Source organism: Emydura macquarii, unplaced genomic scaffold (genome assembly GCF_026122565.2).
Source record: "Emydura macquarii macquarii isolate MOO-44397 ecotype Brisbane River unplaced genomic scaffold, CSIRO-AGI_Emac_v2 contig_1483, whole genome shotgun sequence".
NCBI classification, from domain to species: domain Eukaryota; kingdom Metazoa; phylum Chordata; order Testudines; family Chelidae; genus Emydura; species Emydura macquarii.
The window spans coordinates 11,260,929-11,285,725 of NW_027131620.1; the positions used below are offsets into that span (position 1 = coordinate 11,260,929).

Sequence of the window (24,797 nt, forward strand, 5' to 3'; positions counted from 1 at the left end):
CTCATCATCCCACATCTTCATGATGATGTGGTCCCACCAGTCGGTGCTTGTTTCCCGTGACCAGAACCGGCGCTCCAGCGACTGAAGACGATGCGTGACAGCCTGCAGCAAACGGGAATTGTTTCGCTCTATGGCTTGTCGCAGGGCGGCCTCAGTAACATTGCAACTTTCTGCACTGGGACTCCTGTCTCAGCCTTGAAAGTACTGCAGGGTACATCGTGAGGTGTTTGTGATGCTGACAATGATAGTGCAAAGCTGAGCGGGCTCCATGCCTTATCGGCAACGGCGTGTGCGCATGGCACAGATTGAAGGATCTAGAAAAACTGCCAAAAAAGCATTTGTCTGTTTTCTTGGAACAGGAAGGGAGGGGGGAGGGATCACATTGCATCATGGGAGGACGAAAACCTTCCCAAAAGACTCTCCATCTAAATGCACTGTAGGATACCTAGTCACGGTGCACTGCTTTGATTTTTGACCCAAGCACGGCTAGTGGGGACGCAATACTCCGATGCTCCTGCGACTTCTAAAATTCGGTGGGTGGAAGTCGATTTAAAATAAATTGACGTCACTCCTCACTCACTCACTCACACATACCCTTAGTGTTAAATGAACATTGGCAGGGAGAAAGGGTGGAAGATCTAACAGGGATTTCCCCTCATCTTTGACTTCTGTGGTTCTCTGTCACCCTGTTGAGGGATAAACCTGCTCTCTTACAGTGCATTTGTTATGATACTATTTACACATAATTTTGCTAAGATTTTTCTCTATGTTTGAGATCAGGGACAAATTTTGCTTTCAAGTCCACCATGCCAACCCACATTAAATGGATCTTGTGGAAGTCCAGGGGTGACTATGTTGCAGAGTACTAGCAGAATTGTCTGACATCCACTGCTGCCATCTGTAGTGTGTACTTATACTCAATAGTAGCTGTCACAACTATGAGCATATACAGAGTAAGAGTGTCCCTGTCCAAAGAGTTTACCATCTAAATAAGACAGTCAAGGGGTTGGGAGAAATGAAGTTTTATCGCCATTTTACAGAAAAGGCACAAGATTAAGTATCTTGGCCAAGATCACATAGGATACCTGTGACAGGACTGAGAATTAAACCAGATCTAACAAGTCTCAGTCAAGTGCGTTAACCATAAGATCCTACCACGCATCCCAAAAGTACAGAAATCTACGTGGTCAATCTTTAAGTCTGGGCTTTACATTTTTCAGTAACATTTTATGAACCCACATAAAGTGGGTGAAGTTTTTTCCTTCATAATCTCTAAAATGTTCTCAGACTAAATGAGGAGCTGCAACTAAATAAGACTGTGACTAGGTTCTGTTAACCTTTTCTCCTGTTTTTAAAGTAATAACCCAATGACGGGTAATTTCAGTGAAATTGAGCCTGGAATTTCAAAAAGCTTTTAGTGAAAATTGGCCATTGGACAAACAGTTGGTGGCTGTAATTCTTAAAGTGAAAAAAAGGCTAAAAATACATTTAGAGAGTGCAGCAGAGTGCTTCCTACATCATAAAATATAGGATAATGATGGACGCTTCCCGGAGGGCAAATCAGCGATACTGCCACAGGTTGAGATCAAGGTTTTGTTCATTTCATCTTTCCACTCCTGCTGCTGAAGAATGTCCTTCCATGTCAATGACTGCAGAGCTGTTCTCTGTGTTGTTACCATCTCAGTGATGATCTACAGTTGCCAAAAGGCTTGTTTCACCTAAATGTTAGCACATTAATCCATCAAAAGATGACTTTGACATAGCTGATTCAAAAAGTAGGGACAAGAAGTGAAATGTTGTACTTACTTTACATGTTGATTAGTCAGGTTGCATGTGCATACTAGGTAAAGTGATACAACTAGTCAGTTAGATACAGACAGCCTGATTTTCAAAAGAAGATAGGCAACTGAGCTTGCAAATGTGCATAGCTGCATGCCTAACTTACTCATGCAATTACCCCAAGTGTATTTATTCTGCTTGCCAAGTACGTGCCAGCTAGGTCTTTTGCTTTCACAGTGAACTAACCACAGCATGTAACAGCAGTAATTGCATGTACAAGTTAGACACACAATTGTGTGCTTTACTTAGTTCAGTAAAATTACATTGATTTACACCAGCTAAGATGTGGTCAAACTTAATTTACATGAGTGATGTTGTGCTGGCCAGCTGGGCTTTAAATTATAGCAAATAAACTCCAGAGATAATTTTCTAGGGTAAAATTCCTTCCCCCCCACCCCAGAATTTTGAGGGCGAATGTCATCGGTAACATTTCACGTCTCTCCAAACGTTATTTGATACCAAGTGACTTTCCACAGGTTATCAATACAAATTCATCTCTGCGGGAAAGTAGGCCCCTGTCCACTCAGAAATATCCAGTTTTGCAGAACTTAAAGGTCTCAGATAAAGGGCTCTATTCTGAAGATCCTTTAATACAGAAGACCTCAATCTTTGGACTTTTCTATTTCATGAGGTGTGTTGGGTTGTTTTCTTTTTGATGTGTAGATGTACCTTTAGTGACCTTGTACTGCCCAGACCTGGTTGACTTAGGAACACTTGGGATCCAGCAGCTAGCTCCACTCACCACGGACTGGTGTCTCTCCAGAGTGGGTCTGGGCTCAGTTGTGATACACCTGCACAAGCTTATTTTGAGGCTTAATTCATTAATGTTTGTAAAATACACTGAGTTCCCCAGTAGAATGGAAATTGCACTAGATGTACAATGAGTGGTTATTTTTAGACATGTAGGTGGATTTCTTCTCTACTTGATAACAACGAGCCACCATCAAAGGCAGGAGACTAGGAAACATTTTTGTTTTGAAGATTTTAATGACTAAATAGCATTATTATGCATTACCAATTCAAAAAGGGATAACTACCAGTCCTACTGCTAATTATGAATTACTTTAGTTATACCAAATGCAACTACATTGAGCAAAATGTAGAAAAATGGCAAGAAGAGATTAATGTTTGATATTTACAAAGCCATATAATAAAAAAATTAGGCACTATATACCTGCTTTCAAATTTTAATGAATAGACATCACATGTGTTTGCTACACTATCCCCTTATTTTCTCTTATAAGTCTGGTCCATTGCACTCATTATCCATCTTCTCTTAGCTTTTAATTTTTGTGGGTTATTCTAGCTTTAAGAAGCTGGCATATATACTTAAACACAGAGGTTTGTCATCACTGCAGAATTAAATCCTCTTAAATTAACCTATCTTGAGTGAGAATGGCCACATTGAAAGAACATCCTAGATGCACAGGGTGAGTGACTACATTTCCATTGAGGAGGAGTTTTGCTACCTTGATCTGTTGTCTTTACCCCTGATGGGCCAGCATCACTGAAGTTAACTCTGCAGTGAAGACAAACCCATAGAGGTAATATCAATGTAGTAAAAATTGCAGGGCCATGTAGTATTTAATCAATATATTCATAGATTCCAATGACTGATCATCACAGTCTGACACAGACTAGAGAACTTTCCCAAAATATCTGCTAAAGCAGAACTTTTAGAAAACATCCAATCTTGAGTTTAAAATTGCCAGTGATGGAGAATCTACAATGCCTCTTGCTAAATTAATCCAATGGTTAATTCCCCTCACTGTTAAAAATGTGATCTTGTTTCCAGTCTGAATTTGTCTATTTTCAACTTCCAGCCATTGGACTGTGTTATACCTTTCTATTCTAGAGTGAAGAGTCCATTATTAAATATTTGTTCGCCATGGAGGTACTTGACAGTAATGAAGTCACCCCTTAACCTTCTCTTTGTAAAGCTAAATAGATCAAGCTTCTTCATATCACTCTAAGGCGGGTTTTCCAATCCTTTTAATCATGCTCTCTGAACCCTTTCCAATGTATCAATTTCCTTCTTGAATGATGGGCCCTGGAACTGGACACAGTATTCCAGGAGGTGTTTCACCAGTGCTAAAAATTGAGGCAAAATAACCTCTCTACTCCTGTTTGAAGTTTCCTTGTGTATGCATCCCAGGACCACATTAGTCCTTTTGGGCCAGGAGCTCATGTTCAGCTGATGATCCACCACAATCTCCCAATCTTTTTCAGAGCCACTGCTTATCAGTATTCCTGCATATTGTAAACAGGGCATACATTCTCGGTTCCTAGATGGATACATTTATACTTAGTCATATTAAAATGCATATTATTTGCTTACATCCAGCTTGCCACACAATCCAGGGTGCTCTGTATCAGTGACCTGTCCCCTTCAATATATATAATGCACTTTTGACCATCATGCTTGCCTTCTACCAAGTAACGTTTTGCCCTGGGACTTATTGTAAAACCCCATCTACCATTTAAAAAAAAATCTGCTCTCACAACATTAAAGTTGGCTATCCCATGACTTCAGGGCTAGAAGTGGGAGGTTTGTACCACTCTGACAGGGAAGATTGAAAACTCCCATTGATTTCAGTGAATTTTGGTCAGGCCCTAATCTAATGATAAATAGGCGGCTGACCATAAAAAAAAAAAAAAGTGCTTTTTTACCTTCCTCTTTATGGCCAGGGGCCTGGAACTAGCCAGTCCTGTTCAACTGGCCTTGCCTGTTCCATAATTAACTTCTGCTGTATCTATGCCATAATTGGCTGCAGGACTAACTGGGGTGAGCTAACAGCCTGATAAACACGTGAGCCTCATAAAAGGACAGAGAATTCCGTTTGGAGGGGGAGTCACTGGGGGTCAACTGGACTGCTATGGAAGGCCCTGAAGTAGGGCCTGGAAGAAGCAGGGGACTCCAGGGAAGAAGTCTGGGAGTCAGTGCTCTATCCCAGAGCCGGGAAGGCTGAAAGATAGCCCAGAAGAGACTGGGAATGCAGCCCAGAGGGTGGGTTGAAGAGGAGCCCAAACAGGACAGAAGAACCCTTTATTTGCTTGGACTTTTGTTATCCTGGAAGGGGGTTGAACTCTGAGATTGACCCAGGTAGGGGCTGAATCCCTGGGAGAGATGGAAGACACTGGTGAGGGGAAATGGAGGAAAACAAAGGGCCACGCTTGGCCAACAAGGGGTGCTATGATGCCAGTGACAACGTTGGATGTATACTTTTCTTTTCGTTAGCTATACATACTCCTAAGGCTCTTTTATGGAGGATGCTACTTGCTGTTTGTGGGAGAATTTTGTACTGAATAGTGATGTCCACTAGATGTCCCTGTTGTCCTGCTATATTTAAGTGTACAGCACTGATAGAAATTTGTATTTTGAATAATCTGACTCTTCTCCTTCTTTGTATGTGATGGACAAGGAACTCTCCAATATTTAGTCTGTTCATAAGTATTTTTCTTAATTAAAACCAGGATCAAAATCAGGTCAAATAGAAGCATCTGAGTCTTTCAGTCCTATACCTAGGATAGTCACTGTATTTAAAAAAAAAAAAAAAAAAAAGGGAGTAGGGAAATTCTCATTTAATAAATCTGGATAGATTCTCATAACTTCCAAAACTAATTAAAGCTGCTATAACAAATAGAGAGATAAGAGCAGAAATGTAATATGTTAAGGAAATAAAGTGACAAAATGCCCCGCTCAATCCACAATACCTTTAGCTTTGCTGCCTAGTGAAAAATTTTTGCATAAGTTTAAGATGTTAGTGGTTGTCTCATAATATATGATTTTATTTAATTGCATTTTACTTTAAAATGCATGGTGTTCATATTTTGATGGTCTGTGATTTTGTGCTACATCAAACTTCTTGTTCTACATGCAGAGTTCAGAAGAATTCCACCTTGCTCTGAGATCCTCTGTTTACTTGTGACGAAAATTTCCTGAGTGGATGCAGAAGTTCTTGAAGATTAAAAAACAAAAAACCCCAAATACCTTCTCACCCCGCCACCCCAACCCAAACAAACCCCAGGGCTGACAAAGGAGAAGGATGTGGCTGAGTTACTTTGTTCCCATTCATTTGTGAATGCAAGCCTTGAATGTTACCTCTACAAGTGAGCCAAGCAGTGCCACCAGCTCATACTCTACTGAAATATTTACTGGCTCTGAGACCAATCCTATAAGCGCTGTGTACCTCCTAGCAAGTACTGAGCACCTTCTTCCCACTGGGCCCATCCCTGTTAGATGGTGAGTGATTGTTGTTGTTGTTGCTGTTGTTATAATAATTAGTTGTGTAGCAGTAGTAACTGGGCTCCCTGCTGAGGACCAGGAAGTCACTGTACAAGCACAGAACAAAAAGACAGTTCCTTTCTCAAAAAGTTTACAATCCAAGTATAAGACAAGAGACAACTTGTGGCAGTAGATAGCATTCTCACGGACCTTAGTGGGAGTTGGAAGCCGCTTATCTCACAGGCCCAGGCATTTTATCTGGAGATAGAGCACAACTTCTTTGTGCTGCTTCTGTAGCCCTCAGAGAGGTGCCAGTGACTCCTGAGAGGCATCACATGGTGCAGTGAAGGCTCATCATGCTGTGACATGGTAGTGTTAAGTAAAAATACAAGGGCAAGGGATTGTTATGAAATGTGCTGGCAGTTGCTCATTGGGATGGCATATGTGGACTCCATCCTGAGGCTAGCAGGGAGAGGGGTAAAAGTAACTCTCCCGCAGAGTAGATAATTTATGGCAGCTTTCTGCCTTCAGAAAGGGGATTGCCAAGTGAACCTAGTAGGGAAGGTAAACAGTCCTGGTTGGAGGGAAGTACTCTCTGTGGAGGGACTGTAATAAGAGGAAGCTCTGGCAAGTTGCTCTCCACCTCAGTTTGGACTGTGCTGGGAATCATTGCTCCTCTCAGGAAAGAGGTGTGAGCTACACATTTGTTTTCAGACAGGGCCAGATCTTTCTTCCCTCACTTACATGAGTTGTGCCTGCAAGGTCAGTGGAACCTCTTGGAGGGTTAAGGACCTTAGTAGATTCTAGGTTCTGCTGGGAGATTCTAGATGCTACCACAATACTAATCACTGTTGCTACTAAATTGTATTGCAGGACAGCATGAATAATAAATGGTGTAATGTAGATAATATAATACCCAGAGAAGTCTGGGTGTGAAGAGCCCCTTTCGCTTTATTTACTTGAACTGCAAATCTGTGACGGAGGCACCCGTTGGCCTCCTCTTCCCTTGGTCGATGGCCAAGTACAGAGGTGGCCAAGTACTGAGGCAGCTATCCTAGTCATGAAAACTGAACTCATCAAGCCACCGTCATATACCCCCTTGATGTTTTCTGTTCCCCATATGCCCCTCTTTAATCTTTGTATCTAAAATATTAAAGCAAAGGAGTTACATAAAATTTATCAGCATTCTCGACAATGGCGCTGGAACTGAATAGACCTGCAGAGTGAACTACTTTCACCCCTAGTGATAATTTCAGGCCTGAACCTTGGCTGGCGTTACTCTGCAATGCTGGCTTCAAAAGAGTCATGCAGAATCTGACCCAGGGTGTCTCCAGCTTGCGGACTGAGGCACACAAGCGGGACAGTGTGTGGGGGAAGCTTACAGGGCCCATAGTACACTTGGTTTGTATAGAGACGACATCAGTCTCCCCCACTGCCAAGCTGGCAGCTTTAAAATAACAACTAAAAATAAAAACTAAAAAACTCCAGAAGCTTGCAGATTTCAGTGAGTGGCGGTTTGAGTGGGAAGCAAGGGTTTTACAGTGCTTAAGCCGCCAATTGAAATACAATACAGTCCCAGTGTTGTCGGCTTTATTATTTTTTGTTTTTTACTGGTCTCCTTTATATAAATGTTTCTCAACTTGCCTTCTCATCTTGCCCTGAAGATGCATAACTGTGCTAAATGTATCATTTTTCTCTTTTGTATGTCGCAGTTCAGTGCAAAATCTCTGCTTTGGTAGCTGAACTGTAGGATGTCATTCTTTCACTGTGACACTCGCCTTTCCAATACAGAATGTCATGGTGCTTCTTATCTATCTCAGTAAGTTCCCTGATGCACCCATTAGCTAAGGCTAAAGAATGATATTTTCAACTGCAATATATTTCCTTTGGAATACTTACGCCTCTTCTTCTGATCCTTTCAGGAGAGCTCAGTGAACCTTCCTTTTCTCTTTTTCCATCAGAAAATTGACCTGCCTTCTCTCCCATTACACTCCATTTCTTCCCAGCACTTTTCTTCTTCTTGGTTTACTGCCATTTTGTCTCCCAACATCTTTCTTCCCATTGATAGTCCTGGTACAGTTTCCATTGTACAGACTTAAAAACAAGAACAGTACATAGCATCATTAGGAATTTTGGATGTCTCTTTTCAGAGGCTGCTCTAAAGAGGAAGACACCCAGGGTCATTCTGTAGGGTGTAGGATACACTTATTGAAAAGCTGATAGGGAATTAAAACAAGCAGGAAAGAAATTTACCACTATTGTGTGACTCTTGTTCCTGGAATTTGGACTAGTGCCCCGCCTGGGAGAGCTGCTAGGCACTATTGTAATGCAAAGAATAAATGAGACAATACGAAGCAGGAACCCGATAAATACACTGCACACCTTGTGCTAGTGCCACAAAAGGGACTTAAGTGTTACAACTCTGGGTGAGGTGCTTTCCAAACATAAGAGGACGCTTCTTAGTTTGAGGAGCTTATAGACTATGCATGGACAGAAATTAGGGAACAACAATAAGCCATTTATATACAAGTCAGCTAAGTTCACAGTAAGCAGAATGGCAGAAATGGGTTTTAAGAGAGACTTAAATGTGGATGGAGTAGGGGTCTTGTGGATGAACCTGGTAGCAAGGGATGTTCTTTTGATAAAGAACAATCTCAACAAAACTGTAGAATCTTTTGAGGGAAGTGAAAGTGATGCACTACATATCAGGTAAAATTCCCCTTTCTCCTGCTTGCAGAAAGCCAGCACAATTTCTAAGCATCATTTAAGTCCAAGCTAATCTGTGTTTAGTGATGCAGTGCCTTTGAGATGACTCTCTGAATTTCCCCCATCGTGAACAGTGGAGTCTTACTTTTCCTACAGAATCAATTTACCCCGTCTACCTGTCATTCCTACAGTCAGACCCTGCACTCCGAACTTCAAAAGTGGTGTTGTCCTGCCATGTAGATTCAAGTCCCACCTCTTCATGATGCTCTTGCTCATTAGAGAGATTGGAAGAGGAGTTTATTTAAATCCAGACTGTTTCCATGTGTTTGCTGAAACCCACAATCCTGGCATATGTTTGAGTCAATTAACATAAGACCTTGGAAAAAAAAATCACATGAGCAGTTATTAAAGGAAGGTGTAATTAGCGACTTCAGATTAATTGAAAATGTTTGCTCTAAAAGTAGCAATTGAGCTCCATTCTGATTAATTGCTTTCTCACATATTATGAACCTTGCAAAAAGTGCTGTTCTGCAGACGGTAGAGGGAACATGTCTAATGTTTCTGCTGAATGTTTATAAAATAAATCCATAATTGTGCAATATTAAAATGTTATGCAGTACTATAATCAGATTATAGACAAAGTTTCATGGGATTCCTTTATTCAAAAAGAAAATAGATGCTCTTGAAGAACTGGAAGGATTCTAAAGGGGAATCAGCCAATGTGTAGATATTTAATTTTATAGATAATATGTTTTTTTTTTGATTGATTGATTGTATCAAAATGATCTAACAAATTCCATAAAAATGTGTGAATATATTGTCCAAACTATCACTTTTTAAAATAATAGACAGCCTTTACCCTATCACTCTGGATATAAGAGCGGCATGGGTCAAAAGTGTTTGCAAAGAAAGACTATCTTTTATTAAACTTTCAACAGAGCAGTGCTTGCCAGAACTACTGAGTCAGCAGCCCATGTCAAGTTAACAACCTTACTAAAACAAAGCCCTATGCATGTTTCTGTTTAAATTAGGAAATTGTTTTTAGCAACATTTATTTGCACCTCTATTATATCTTTAATCCAAGGATTTCAAAGTGTTGTATGGACATCAAGCTTCACAGCAATGAGGAAGTTTTTTTTTTGTTAGAGCTGTTCAGAAAATTTGTGATAAAATACTGTTTTTCTCAGAAATTGCCAATTTGTTGAAATTAAAATGTTTATGGTGATGGTATGATTTTGACAAACTTCCAGTGGGACCAACATAGGTTTCAAAAGCATGAGGAGGATCTGGGATCCAGGAAGACAGTCTGCCTCATGGGAACCTGGGGAAACGAGGATTTCAGGGTCTGCAGCTCTGGGTCAGCTGACCAGGAGGATTGCTCTGGGATTGGAGATGTCAGGGCTTCTAAGGTCTGCAGTCATCCATCTCAGAGTCAGGGACCATAGGTTTTCTGCCCTCGATCTAAGATAGTGCATACATGTCTACCCGAACTGGAAATTACAGCTCCAGCTGCAGTGTAGATGTACCCTGAAGATGCATTTGTGCCCTGGTTCAATATGCACATAGTCAAGTTGCAGTTTGAACACATACACTTAAGGTTGCTTGGTGTCTACAGAACCAAACCTATGGAAGTTCAGTCCTGGTTGTAATAACCTTTGCAATTCCTCCAGCAGATTTTATTATATTCGTTCTGAACATTGTCTTAGCAACGTACATGCTTTGTGTTCACATGGAATCCATGTCTAATAATAGATTACAATTCGCTGATTTCAGGAAGTAACTAAAAGATAAATATCAGTCCAAGAGAAAGCAAACAATTAACTTCTATTTTTTCTTTTTTCACAGGGCGGGCTTGCCATAAGGAAGCACTCTACCATGCTTGTTTCTATGAGGTCTCAGCGTACAAGGAAGTAATAGTTAATAAACAACACTCTTTGCAAGATTGAGAGAGCGAGAGAGCTGTGCTGCTGAAAAGCAAGTGTGCTTCATGAATAAACTATCGCATATAACCCAACGGGGTACTGATGAAACAACTAGAAGTTTCACAGCCATGGATAATACAACAACTGAAGACACTGTTCCACAGGTAAAGGCAGAAATTGTTATTGTTTATGTAAAAGTTGCATTTGTTGTGCATAACCGAAGAGAGAGCCTCGTAAAAACCGAGAACAACTTTGTATTGTGCTGGCAGGGAATTTGCAGTAGGACAGTTTAGCTTCATTGCTTAGTATGTTATACGAACTTTTACTGCTTAATATGTGATACTAGTGACTGTACGCAGTAGGGGTAGTAAGTATGTAACACCTGTCACAGGAACTCTGCTTCTTTAATCTGGAGAGGTAAATAAGCAACTTTCTATTGTTATAAAAAGTAGCTATTAAATGTAATGAACTCTGGTGCAACCAGAGAAAGATTCTCTACCAAATCATTTCTTAAGCGGATACCTTGTTCATATAGAACCTGTACATTATTTGCATTAAAGACCATCTACCTGTTAAGTGGAACATATGAATCAAAACGGTTTCTGTTGAAAGCAGATAAGCTCCCTGAATTACAAATTTGTAAAGTGGCTGCAACGCCACCAAAGCCAATGAGGTTTCATCACTTACACCAGATATGAATTATCCTAGGGTGTCTGCCAGATATAATATCAGATTCAGAAAGTCATGTAATAGTCACAAGAACTTGCCTCCTTAATTGGATCAAGCTCAGATTCAGATCCAGGCCATAAATGGCCAGTGGAAAATTCCCCTTGTGGAGAGGACAATTACGGTGTATCCTGATGGGGGTTTCCTGGTTTAAAGAGCATGTTGCTGGGGGAAGGGATGGCTGTGTCAGTGGCATGTCAGAGTGGAGCTATACCAACCCACCCCTGGCATAAGTTAGAGTGAGTAGCCCCTAGGCTGAGCCTGAGCCAACACTGAATCAGAAAGTTGCAAACAGCTCCCCAATGGCCCTGTTTCCCCCCCATCTCCATAGCACCAAGCAGAGCTTGGATGCTAGGGAGAATTGAGCCCTATTTGTGATGCTATTTTATCTTTCACGGGGAAACATGAGCTATGTACACACTGATGGTGGCAAATATGCCACCGTCAGATCGATTTTTCCGGATCGACTGAACGGCCGTGAAGACATGCTCAATTGATCCAGAAGTCGATCTATTAAAACCACCTCCAAAAAAAGTGTAGCGCTGCATTGACGGGAACACATTTCCCGTCGGCAAAGCACCGTGGAGACAGTGCGCGAAAGGGAAGTAATGAAGTCGACGGCAGTTATGCAAGCTACTCTGTGTAGTTTGTGTAACGCCCATTGACTGCCACCGAATTTTGCCGGCAGTGTAGACCTGCCCTTAGTAAAAACCAAACAACCTGCATTAGGCAGAATGGAGTGAAGATTCCTGTATTGCTCATTTGGCTCATGGGGGAGAACGCGAGACAGAGGACTAAATTCTGCCCTTCGTTACACCCACATAACATCATTAGAGCCCCACGTGGATACAAAATGTGTATCCGCAGCCAAGCTGTGATCTGCAAACATGGTCTGTGGATGGAAAGTGGATATCCACAGATTTGCAGGGCTCTAGATATAAAATTTGGATCCGCATCCATCCGCGAGCTGCAAATATGGTCCGCGGGTATCCGTGGATGTAAAGCAGATATCTAAAGCAGATTTGTAGCATCACTGAGAGCAGAGTCTGGTCTTCAAAGCTTTTGCAGAGGAAAGTGTACTTGGTCAAACAAAGGCTGAGCTATTCTGTTTTGCAGATGTCTGTTGTTGCACACTGAGGCCTGATCGACACTAGAAAATTAGGTCAGCTTAACTATGTCGGTCAGGGGTGTGAAAAGTCCACACCCCTGAGTGGTGTAGTTAAGCCAACCTAAGTCCCTGTGTGGACAGCGCTAGGTTGATGGAAGAATTCTTCCATTGACCTAGTTACTGCCTCTCCAGGATGTGGCTCACCTACCCCGATGAGAGAATCCCTCCTGTCAGCGTAGGTAGTGGCTACCCTGAAGTGCTACCGCAGCACCGCTGTGCAACTGTAGTGTTTTAAGTGTAGACAAGCACTCAGAAATAACACCTCAGTTCTAGTTAAATTGCATGTCACGTCTGGCATAACAGCATGCTGACACTACAGGCTTCATCTGGAAAAGTTTTGACAATGATGTTGAGAAGGCACAAATCAAATCTTAGCAATGTTCTCTCTCCACTGTCTACCGTCTCTGCGTTGTTGCAGAGCACTGTATATCCACAAAGCATTATGGAGCAGGTGGGAGCGAGCCCTCCAGCCCGGATCAATAGATTTGGGCAAGCAGGGCTCACATTAGCTGTGTATAGAGGGACTTTGAAGTTGCAGCTTGGGCTGGAGTTTGGGCTCTGAAGCATAAAGAGCGGGGTGGGCTCCAGTGTGAACCGCAACTTCAAAGCACTGTCTATCTAACTGTTTTTAGAGCACTCGTGTGAGCCCTGTTAACCTGAGTGTCAACCGGGGTTGGGAGGTTGCTCTGGTGTGTAGACATTCCCTGAGAAGCCAGAGTAGTGAATCATTAACACCATTTCTTTCAGCATATAATGCGGGGCAAAGCGTTGATATGCAAATATCCTGATGCTTAATACAAGTCAGGGTTTGTATGCACATATGGTGATGCAAGTGCATAAATCCCAATTTGTCCATGCACTGAGGTATTTGCATGCCTAAAACAAGCCTTCAGAAATGTACAAGCATTTTACGTACACCTGTTTGAAAATCTGGCCCTAAATCTCCCTTGAGGCCTCTCATCTAAGTGTTCACTCTACCTGTCTTGTAAGAGCAGATAGGATCACAGTGCTAGGTGGTATGGTTATAGGTCAAATACTCCCCTACTGCCTTTATACCCTGTTTTGCTTTAATCTACCACTTTAAAGTACCATATGTCCAAGGCTTCCCCACCACAATATTTATTTAATCTTTAGTTAAAGGCCATTTCTCTTACGTGACTGAGTGCATGTGTGGTTTTTTTGCTGGTCTTTTGCAAGATTGCTTAAGGCAGGTTTTCACTGTATGCTTAGCAATGGATCAATGTCATTGAAATAAGGCCAAATGGATTCATATCTTATGATGTGCATATTAATGCCCATGAACCTGGCCTCTGGAGTAGTTCTTGTAGCTCAAAAGATGGACTATTTTCACTAGAATCCCATTCAGCATTCTGTTGACATCCTGCCCAGTTAGGACTTCTGATGGCCTACTACATGACCAGAGATGGCGATGCAGCAGTGCCAACTCCGTACAGTTTAACTTTTACCAAACGTCAAACATAGCATAGGGTTTGAGAGAGAGAACAGTTTTTCTGCCCCCAATGGTGTTGTTCAGTTTTATTAATGTTTTCAAGGCACTTTGAGATTGTTGGATGACAGTTGCTGTTTCACTGTGAAATATTTTGGATTTCCATCTGCATGTAAACACCAAACCATTTGCAGACATGAGAACAAATGTACTTGGAAATGGTTTGTCACATGGCCCACCCTTAACCTCCTTTTCTCTCACTTAAAACATAATGATGTTGGAGTTCTTGAGCAGAAAAGGATCAAAGGAAGAATAATTGTGAGTGTTGCATTTCCATGCACCTGTTATCCAACATGAAGGAGCCCATCACACAAAGAATAAGGTATTGAAGAAAGCCTCTGGGCAAGCTAGAGATGAAAATACAGATGAATATGTGCTGGAATTCTTGAGTGAAGCCTCCTGTCACTGAGCCCTTTGGAGTCTTCTCAAGGGATTTGTTGTTCATGGACAGTGTTTTGTCCACAGTACTGTACAAGGTCCTGAAATTTGGAACCCAGTAGCATAGCACAGGTCTCTTAGAAGGGACATGCAGGACGTCTAAAATTAGGAAAGGGCCAAATAGCAGAAACCAGATAACCCTAGGGAAATGACCCTGAGAAAGCTTATACTACTACACTTCATGTATATCTCTAGTTTACTTGCAGGGAAGCAGTAAAAGCATAACTAATATGCGTAATCATTTGGGACAATGTTCTGGGAAACGTGCTTGAAATGCAGAAACAGACTAGCAAAGAGAAAAATCCCATCTCCTTTTCTGAAATAATAAATGAGAGAAAAATTTTATTTAAGATGATTTTCAGTTAATAAACCAAATCCCGTGAATGCATCATCCAGAATGATTGGATGGTCAAAAATTCTTTCCCATCTTTCTTCTCACCTGCAATTTGGTGATTTGACTGGGAATATTGGTAAAATAACAGAAGATCTTTGAAGAAGGACCACCCCATGCCTGGAATTACATTGACTCTGGAAAATCAGTGGCATAACTTTGTCAAAACACTTGCCTAAGGGTAAGGAGGGGTGTCACTGTGTTGGTATATTGTAGAACAGTGGCTCTCAATCTTTCCAGACTACTGTACCCTTTTCAGGAGTCTGATTTGTCTTGTGTACCTCATTTAAAAAGTACTTGCTTACAAAATCAGACATAAAGAATACAACAGTGTCACTACACACTGTTACTGAAAAGTTGCTTATTTTCTCATTTTTACCACAGACTTATAAAATAAATCAATTTTGAATATAAATATTGTACTTACATTTCAGCGTGTAGTATATAGAGCAGTATAAACAAGTCATTGTCTGTATGAAACTTTAGTTTGTACTGACTTAGCTAGTGCTTTTCATGTAGCCTGTTGTAAACTAGGCAAATATCTAGATGAGTTGATGTACCACTTGGAAGACTTCTGCGTACACCAATGGGTACAGATACTTCTGGTTGAGAACCACTGTCGTAGAGATACAATCGAGTCTTATTGTCAGTAAAAAGAGGTATTTGAGAGGAGAAACTGACAAGGCCAAAACTAAGAACTAGCCCCCAAATTTGTCAATAGCCATAGACCAATTGATACCATAACTCCTTGGGTCTTGTCTTGACTAGGATTTAAAGGTAAGTTATTAGAACAAATTGGGTAGCACATTCTAACTTGCTCTAAAACTCATGGAGACAAGAGAGTGTTGACTATGGTTCAGTTATAGCCTAGACTTCAATCGACCAGCTTATCACATATGAAAGTCTACATTGCCTTGTATATGGTACACTGTAGAAGCATGTTAATTAGAATGTGTTAACTAATATGCTCCAATAACACACCCTTAAATTCCAGTTAAGATAAACACCTGGTTTGGTTTGATCAGCCTTTAAGAAGTCTGGCACCTAGCAACCAGATTCTTCTCTGATGTGTGTCCTTGCTTTAACAAGATATGATGGAATGAGATGTGATTGCACACAAAAATACAAACAGAAATACTCATAAACTTCTCCACAATAATTAGATGTCGCTGCATAATAGCCTGGTAATATTGTTTCATCACTGGACTAATTGGACTAACATGTTAATAAGCAAATATGATGATTCTCTATAGTTCTTCTCTCTGTGGGTTATTTTAATTGCTCTAATTAAAAGATGTAGGGCACTATTACTTCAGTAATGAACTGATGTTGTGAAATATCAACCACTTTCCATAATATTTTTTTCAATCCATTAAGTAGTAAATATTTAAAGTTGCACCTGGGACCTATGCAACTACACAGAGAAAATTAAAAGTAAGTTTGTTTACATCTGCTATGCATTGTTTTGAAACCATACAGTATCCTTTAAAAGATGCAGGACGCATACTTCTTTTCATACTATTTCTATTGCAGTAGTGCTTAGGGACCCATTTTGACTGAAGCCCCTTGTGCTGCGTGCTGTACAAACAAACAACATAGAGAGAAACTGAGGACACCTACCGCTGTATGGTGGGACTTTCAAAAGTGCTCAGCATTGGCTTAACTCCACGCCCATTAAAATCAATGGGAGTTTTACCTTCGAACTAGCTAAAAGCCCATGATGTTGCTTGGGTATAATTAGTAAAGGGTACCCAAAAAAATGCCAAAAAGGATTGAGAACCTAAACGTGGGATGGTAACAGACCATGAATTCCAGTGATGCTTGAACCTGTTGATATTCTAAACAAAAAATGCTCTCAACCACATTTGTAACTGTTTCCATTGCTTCCCACTGCCTCAGGCATTCCAGGCTTCAAGAGTGACCCACAGACAGAGTGACAATCCCAACATTTTATAATATAGATTCAGTGGGAGCAGTTAAGCTATTGCTGAGTGTGTTTTTTGAAAATTCCACCTCAATGTCTCGTTTAAAGACCATCTACATCTATTTGGTTAATCCCAACTTCACCCATGCATTTTGGTGCCCTGAGCCAAGGGGATGCAGTTGTCTTTTAAATCAGGGCACTGGCTATAGGAATAAAGAGAGTGTAGCTGATCCCACAGCAGGCTGTCACTGTGACTGTTGTGGTGTGCCAGCGTGAACATAAAATTAATGAATTGCTCAGCACTAAAAATTCTATGGGAACCTTACCACAAAGGTTTACAGCCACAGGACATTTAGAAATAAACTCTGCCTTTAGGGGCAGACACTTGAGAAACAACTGGAGAGTAATTAATCAAGGCGAAATCAAAGGCAATTGATATATCCTGTCTAATTTTAAGCTTTGTGTAAGCCAGTGTGACTCTAGTCAAGTCCATGGATTTTCAGTTGCTGACACCAGTGCTCAGATTTGCTTATGGCTCATATGCCTTTCTTTTTGTAAGCAATTGAACTGATGTTTTGGGGGATGGGAGGGGAATTGCAAAAGAGAGGAGTTACTCCATTCAGAGGCCAGAGTAAGTCTCCATTTGAAGATATAAGTGTAAAAATTACTCCTCAGTGCTCCTGGAGAGCATGTCCTAAAACCTCCGTGTTGGCCTAATCACTCAAGAGTTAATGGACTGACGCTTAATGGACATGCGCAGTAAAGTAAGCTGACCATTAATGTGGTGATATCTGGTCTCTACTTGCCCTTGGGGGAATGCGCCCTGAGCTTCCTCACTGTTCTCTTTCTCACCTTCCATGAAGTGGAACAATTTTTAAGGGAAGCCAGTTTAATCCGAGTACAAAGCGGGGTTGTCTGGGGTTCTGCACATCCAAATGCAGTGTTTTTTTCAAAAGCTTTGAGGCATCCCCTTCCCTGCCTCCCATTGCCCGGCCATTTTTCAAGCCATCTCAAACGTGAATCAGATTGTGTGAAGTTAGAGTCTGTGAAACCTCAGTGTATTTCTTATGATGCTGCAAAGAGCTTCTCTCTGGTTCTTGCTCTTGAGTACAACAGTAATGCTGAGGCTGTGTAATAACCAACCAAACACTGTCAGCTCTGATGAAGTGGCATACGCTCCCTTGCAACCAGGGTTTTAAAAAAACATCCTTCTTTCTGGGCCTTGTGAGCATGCTGCAGTCAGAGGCTGTGTCATTGTTGTTTATCTGATTCTTTGCCATGCAGTTTTCCTAGAAGCTCTTCATTGGAAAAAGCAATGAAACTGTCTCTCCCTCATGTTCAGATTTTGGCCTTAATATGCAAAATAAATATGCAAAAGCTTAAACAAATAAATTGAGTGGTGTGTGTGTGTATAACATACACATGCAAATAGTAGGGCAAGCAAATATAACAGTAGGTACAAGCACAGAGCAAAATCAGTAAGGGATCTATCATCCTAGGGCTTCCATGGACCTTTATGGATTTATAAGGTTCTGTTTATACCAAGAAAATGACCCAGTGGTGACAAAAAGGAGTCCAGAATGTTCTTTCCTGGCCCTTGCTGAATTGTTGTTTCAGCAGGTGTCCATCATGTTTTCTGGGAGATGAAAATGGTTTGGCTCTGTCTGGGCAAGCGGTCAATTGTAATCAACCCCAGCTGATGTGATGGCAAAGGGGCCCTTTTTCTAGTATAGGGGCTAATTAGGTGCTGATCCTGCACATGCTTATGCAATTACTTAACGTGACTACTCACATGCGTAAGGTTTTCTTGAATGGAACTGCTTGCATGAGTCAAGCTACTCATATGCTTACATGTTTGTAGGATTAGGGCTTTAGACTGTAAGCTTCTCAGAGTAGGGACGGTGGGCTTGATTTACAATGGAATGGATGTGCCAAAAGATGCATGCATTTACAAAAGCGCATATGGAGATTAGGTGCCTAAGTCTCATTGATCCCACTAGGCACCTATTTTCATCTTAAGGTGCCTAAACACCTTTGAAAATCTGGCCCTGTGTATTGTTGTCTATTAAGTACCATGAATCTTTATGCCACTAAAGGAATAAATAATAATAATATATCCCTGGGCCTGTTCTTCCTCCTATTGACGCCAGTGGCAAAGCTTTCAGGGACTCCACTGGGAGCAGAATATATTTAGATGAATATCTTCTATCAATAAATGTTGACAGATATTATTCAGCCAGTTACTGAGCTGGTCAAATAATGCAAAATATTATTAGACAATTTATTTGAGGAACAGAGGCATTGTTCAAAAAATAACATTTGACCATCTCCACAAATGTTCACAGAAGATAGTGTTGCCAGCGAGGAATATCACATTAATCATCTGTACTGACATTTAATGTAAATTAATCTAGCTCAGAAATGGATGGGTTTCAAATCTCCCCTCCCCATAAAACCCAGAAATGAATGTATAGGGACAAAGGGATGGATGCTCTGTGCTAGGTTGAGACCAGGAATAAGTGAGTGTAACTTAACAGATAACAGTGGAATTGAACCTCTATACACCAGATCTGAATTTAGTCATCTGTCCATAAATTCACTTAAATTATATCTCTGACTCCATGGCTAAAAATGGGCTAGTAATGTCTAGGCATCTTTGCCACAAAGTAAGCCAGCTCCTTTAAAAAAAGCACACTGAAACAAGCTATTCTTTTGTCAAAGGTATGGGCTGGAACATAGATGTTGCTACGATAAATTTCATCACAAGACAATAACTGCACTACATCTTGGCATTTATTTTTAAGTTTGCTCACTAAACTTGTTTTGCAGAAGACCCTGTGTGCTATAGCTGGAAGGCATTGAGTCAACAGGAAATCTGCTAAAGGCTTTACCTCAAAGTCACTTTATCCTGCTTTCCCAGATGAGAGCAGACCCTTTTATTGTTCATTTAAGATTCAGTTTTGAAGCACCAGACCTTAAAACGAACGAAAATGGATATAAAGAACTAGGCTGATGTGCTCAAAATTTTTTCCTTCCTGTATTTATTTCATTTTCTAAAATTGGGATTTTCTTTTCTCTTGTAACGGCAAATTTTGAGAATCCAGGAAATAATCCAGATGTAAGGTTCTACTTTAGTTTCTGATTAGTAAAATTAGAAATGTTACCCATCTTGCTATTCCCTCTCCCCTTGTCAAGTGGTGGCAGCATCCCCTGCTTTTGAACAGATGCAGTTGCAGGAAATCCTCCTTGGGTATTAATACCGCTTACAGAAGTTGGCCCAATAGAAGATATTACCTCACCACTGTGTCTCAGGCAGCACTGACACTCAATCAAACTTCACCTCCGAAATCCATGGGTTGTGTAATTTGGAACAGTACAGAGAGCAGTCATTCCCTGCCTCCTCCTCATCTGCCTGGCCACTCCCTTTTTTTCCTCCCTGAAGTACTGACCTGTGAAGCACCAGAAAGAGAGGCTTACGTTTGGTCCCAAGGGTGGGGAACAAGTCCCCCGAGTCAGTGCTGCCCTGCTCTGGAGAGGCCCCTGCAGCCAGTGGTCACTTGTTTTGGTCCTCTTCCTTGTGTAAGTGAAAAGGGGAATATTGCCCTCAGCCTATAACCAAAATGGCAAAATCTCCATGGATAACAAACCCTGTTTTCCCTGGATTAGAATTAAAGTTTGGCCTGTTTATATGGAGAACAGGATTTGGTTTGTCATTGAAAATGATGTGGCTTGGTGCATTGCTGGCTGTGATTTTCAGCTAAATAAACTCGAAAGGATACCTTACTGTGGATATCCCCATTGTTTGTAGTAAATTAATTGAGATCACGCACATTTGACTACTAAACCCATTCATTAGCTGGTTCATTGTTGCACAACCCACTGTGTTTTGCTCTGGTGTCGGTATGGCAAATAATGTACAGTTCTGGATACTTTCTGAGTCAGTTTGCCTCACTTTTGTTAGGATTCAAATACTGTTCTGGCGAGATGGAATTGCACGTGGAATAGAAATGACTTGAGCATCAGACATTGCATGGAATGTCACCAAAGAGGAACTAGAATCTGTTATCCTTTTGCATTCTGCCTGTGGGTACATCGAAAATATCCATTGTTTATAACTAAATGAATTTGTTACAGATTAGAGATGAAAAAAGTTATAGGTCATTTAACTCATTTTATTCCCAGACTGTTCCATAGTTGTGTATATTTTCTGTTGCTTTGTTCAATCTAATTTTAAATGACTCAAGTAAAGGGACTTTAACTTCTTCTCTTCAGCTTGTCCATATAAGATCTGAAAAGATTCAAGTAAAATTTATCCTGATGTGGAGAGCTGGCTCAAAGCTTTCCATAGCATTTAAGGCCCTTTGTCTGCTGCACTAGGGTGAGGGGAGAATGATGGAAAATTCTGCAAGAGGTCATCCAGGGCTATCCATGCCAGCTGCCCAGAGAAAGTAAGGGACCACACAAACCACCATTACAAAGATCCATTATCACCATACCCAAGTAGTATATAAGCATATTATCCACCATTCCAATTTGTAGGCAGGCGTATTAGACACCTGAAGAGTTCCTGCACCCTTTCCTCAATTGTGAGGGTGGATTTTTACTTTCAAATCACCCAAAGTCTTTAGACACATTAATAATAAATATCTAACTCTTATATAGGACTTTTCAGTAATGTATCACAGAACATTTCACAATCTTTTAATGTATTTATCCTCACAAAATCCCTGTGAGGTACAGAAGAATTATCATCACCCCATTTTTATAGAAGAGGAACAGAGTGGCTAAGTGACTTGTCCAAAGTCACCCAGGAAGTCTGTTGCAGAGCAAGGATTTGAATGCAGCTATCCCAAGTCCTATGCTATGGCCCTAACCACTTCAACTAACCTCTTCACTAACCACTAACCTCTTCAAATAGAGGATGTGACTTTTACATGAAGCGAACAAGCAGCCTTAACCTGGTAATAACAGGCATATTATTAATTATTATTTAATTCCATAATGTGCATTTTCTATAATAAATAAGTTTAATTTTTCTTTTCAAGCTGCACCAGTCACATTCTGCTAGACAGCGTAAAGCAATCTGACTTGGTGACATTTAGTGGTTAATTTGAGGAAAGCTGTTTTCTTTATAAGAAAACAACCTCCCCCCAAACAAATAAAAACGTCTGAGCATTACAGAAATTATGGCATGATGAGAGAAAAGCCTCTTTCGATACTAAGCCATAAAGGTCAGGATCTGCTGCTCAAGTCTTGTTTGCAAGTAAAATAGCATGCTAACATGTGGCTGTCAAAAACCTCAACAACCCAGACAGATTTCTGACAAATAATTTTGACAGATTGCATCAACTGAAAAGCTATTTTGTTTCCTCTTTTGTCTTTAAAACATTTCCCCCCATTGACAGTTACAATGGGAGTAAAATAGTGGCATTAGAATCCATCATGCTATTAAAAAGAACTGTAACAAGCATTATATTTTGTGCTCTCTGGGGAATTTATGAAATGGCAGCAACCTAACTTAGTAACTAATGTTTTGAAACTTATGACTCGCAGAAGAATTTTCTTCTCTATTGCAACCATTTGTCTTTGTGCATTATTAAGAAAATTAAAATATGTTGTTCTCATGTCTTAGAGGCTGAGTTTCCCTTGTTTAAAGACTTTCACCAGTGAAATGTAATTGGCAAGACAAAATGCAGAGCTGGATTTTTGCATGCATGAATGTTACTCTTTTTTCTATGCCCGATTTAAGTGAGAAAATACCCCAGTGCATGCACACAGACTGGAATTGACACACATGCATACAACATAGTTATATGCACAGAGTCAGACCAGCGCAAGTACATTAAGCGTATGTCTTCACTCATGGCGGCAAATTTGTTGCCACCAGATCGATTCTTCAGGATCGATTGAACAGAAGTGGAGACCCGCTCAATCGATCTGGAAGTCGACTGAATAAATCCACCCCCTGGAAAATGATTAATGCTGCATCTACGGGAGGGCGTTTCCTGTCGGCACAGCATAGCGGGGATGCTGCGCTAATTAGAATTTTAGGAAGTCGATTGGAGATGCGCAAGCCACTCTTCACAGCTTGCATATCTCCCGTTGACTGCTGCCAAATTTTGCGGCAAGTGTAGATCAGGCCTAAGGTATTTGTCCACTTAAATTGGAATTTGAACAAGTGAGGTGAAATCCTTGCCTTGTTGAAGTCAGTGGGAGTTGTGCCATTGACTAGAATGAGGCCAGGATATTATCTTTTGACTATACATTTCATCCCTGTGCATCATTTTTGCGCCGTTTATCACAACAATTTTGATCACATTAAACAACTCCCTGTAGGGAGATGGTTTGCTTTGCAAATGGGATTTTGTAGTTCAAAGTTGGAAGAATTTAGCCTTAAGGAAATAATTTTTTTAAATTCCAAGATATGCAAATTCCTGTTTGTTTACATTGAAACTGTTCAGCGGGGGATCATCTTATTAAGAGATAATTGTATATGCGTGTGGTAAGTACATGTACCATTTAAAATTCAAATACAGCATGTGGAGGTCATTGTAAAAAACCTTATGTGCCCCAGAAAATGTGAATGAATTATTCGCTCCTCATAGTTTGCATTACTCTTTGGAGCTGTGCCATAAGTTATCTTTGCATTTAGCATGAAAAATGCCAAGGTCTTAGAATAAAAAAAATATGTATTAGTTTTATTTACTCTCTATTTGATGCCTTTTGATACAGAAGCTGATGTACATGCTACGTATTCAATAATGCTAAGGGTGATTAACATAAGGTACATCTACATGGCACGCTTCTTTCAGTGGCGTGTAGTGTACGTATGCACATAGCTTGCTAGCATGGATATAAATATCATTGTAGATGTTGAGGCACAGCTTAGGCGAGTATAGACACACCTGAAGGGAGTAGGTATGTATGCGAGTACTTACCTTACATGACTGTACTTACCCAAGACTTGCCTTCCTGTCTACTCTGTATTTTAGCAGTCTACTGTACTGCTGTCTCCGCACTGCTGGATCCTTTCTCTACCAGAAGAAAATACTCCAGCAGTGGGGAAAGGCTAGGGAAGCTCCCTGTTGCTGGAGCCTTTTCCCACAACAGAGAGAGATTCTGGCAGTGGGAAAAATCTCTTGGCAGGGGTTTCCCTGACACATGTAGCTACACACCACAGTGTGACACAGCTGCAGCCTACTTTTCACTGCAGCATGTAGCTACACATACATTGCACACCACTGTCGGTGGTGTGTAGTGCAGACATAACCATAGTGTGGCAGCCCGTGCAAAATAAGAGCCACCGGAGTAGAGATGAATATATGTCATGTGACTGGGTATTGACCTATTACAGCCCAGGCCCATGTCAGGTGACTAGGGCCAGGGAATTTAAAAAAAATTCCTAAAACCTAGTATGCATTTTACGTAGTGTCAGAAGAAAACTGAGGGAGGGATTATTTCTGCTCACTCTTGTCCCCTATACTCATCTGTCGGGAAAGGGGGTGGAGCTTCCCCACTGCAGACGTTGTGCTGGATTGTATATACTGGACCCTCGCAAGACCCAGGGGTTGGGCTTGAGTTTGCGGCACTATGGCCTTTTGGTTTATGCTGCAAGGGGAAACTGTTGTAAATTTGGCCCCAAGAGCAGCTCGAATTGGGAGTGCCGCTGCCTCAGGCTGTGCTTTCTGTAGAGCACCTGGAGGCCTGACAGAATCCCAGCCTGACTCCGGCAAAAATTGGAACAAAGGAAACCTCTAGAATTCTGGGCAGAGATCCTGGCAGGGAAGAGGAGGAAGTGACCCGCTGTGTTCCCAGTTCTACTTGAAAGCAAGCGGTATTTGAAGAGAAACTGGAGAACGTGAAACCCTCAAGGCTGCTGCATGTGGCAGACTCTGACCTCCTGGAGATGGGAGTACGAAGGAGACAGCAAACTGTAGCTGGAATTGTTAGC

At 41.0% G+C, this 24,797-nt stretch overlaps 1 protein-coding gene across 2 annotated transcripts in view; it reads left to right on the top strand.

The window, feature by feature from the left end:
* Positions 1-10,762: 10,762 nt before the first annotated feature.
* The window catches only part of LOC137157352 (uncharacterized), a 57,449-nt gene continuing 43,414 nt past the window's right edge, over positions 10,763-24,797 (top strand). For both annotated transcript variants that reach the window (XR_010921085.1, XM_067554629.1), the window contains exon 1: positions 10,763-10,856. Coding sequence is in view for 1 of the 2 variants with exons in the window: in XM_067554629.1 (XP_067410730.1) it covers positions 10,821-10,856 (36 nt within the window). In the remaining variant the exon portion in view is untranslated. The remainder of the gene's footprint in view (positions 10,857-24,797) is intronic.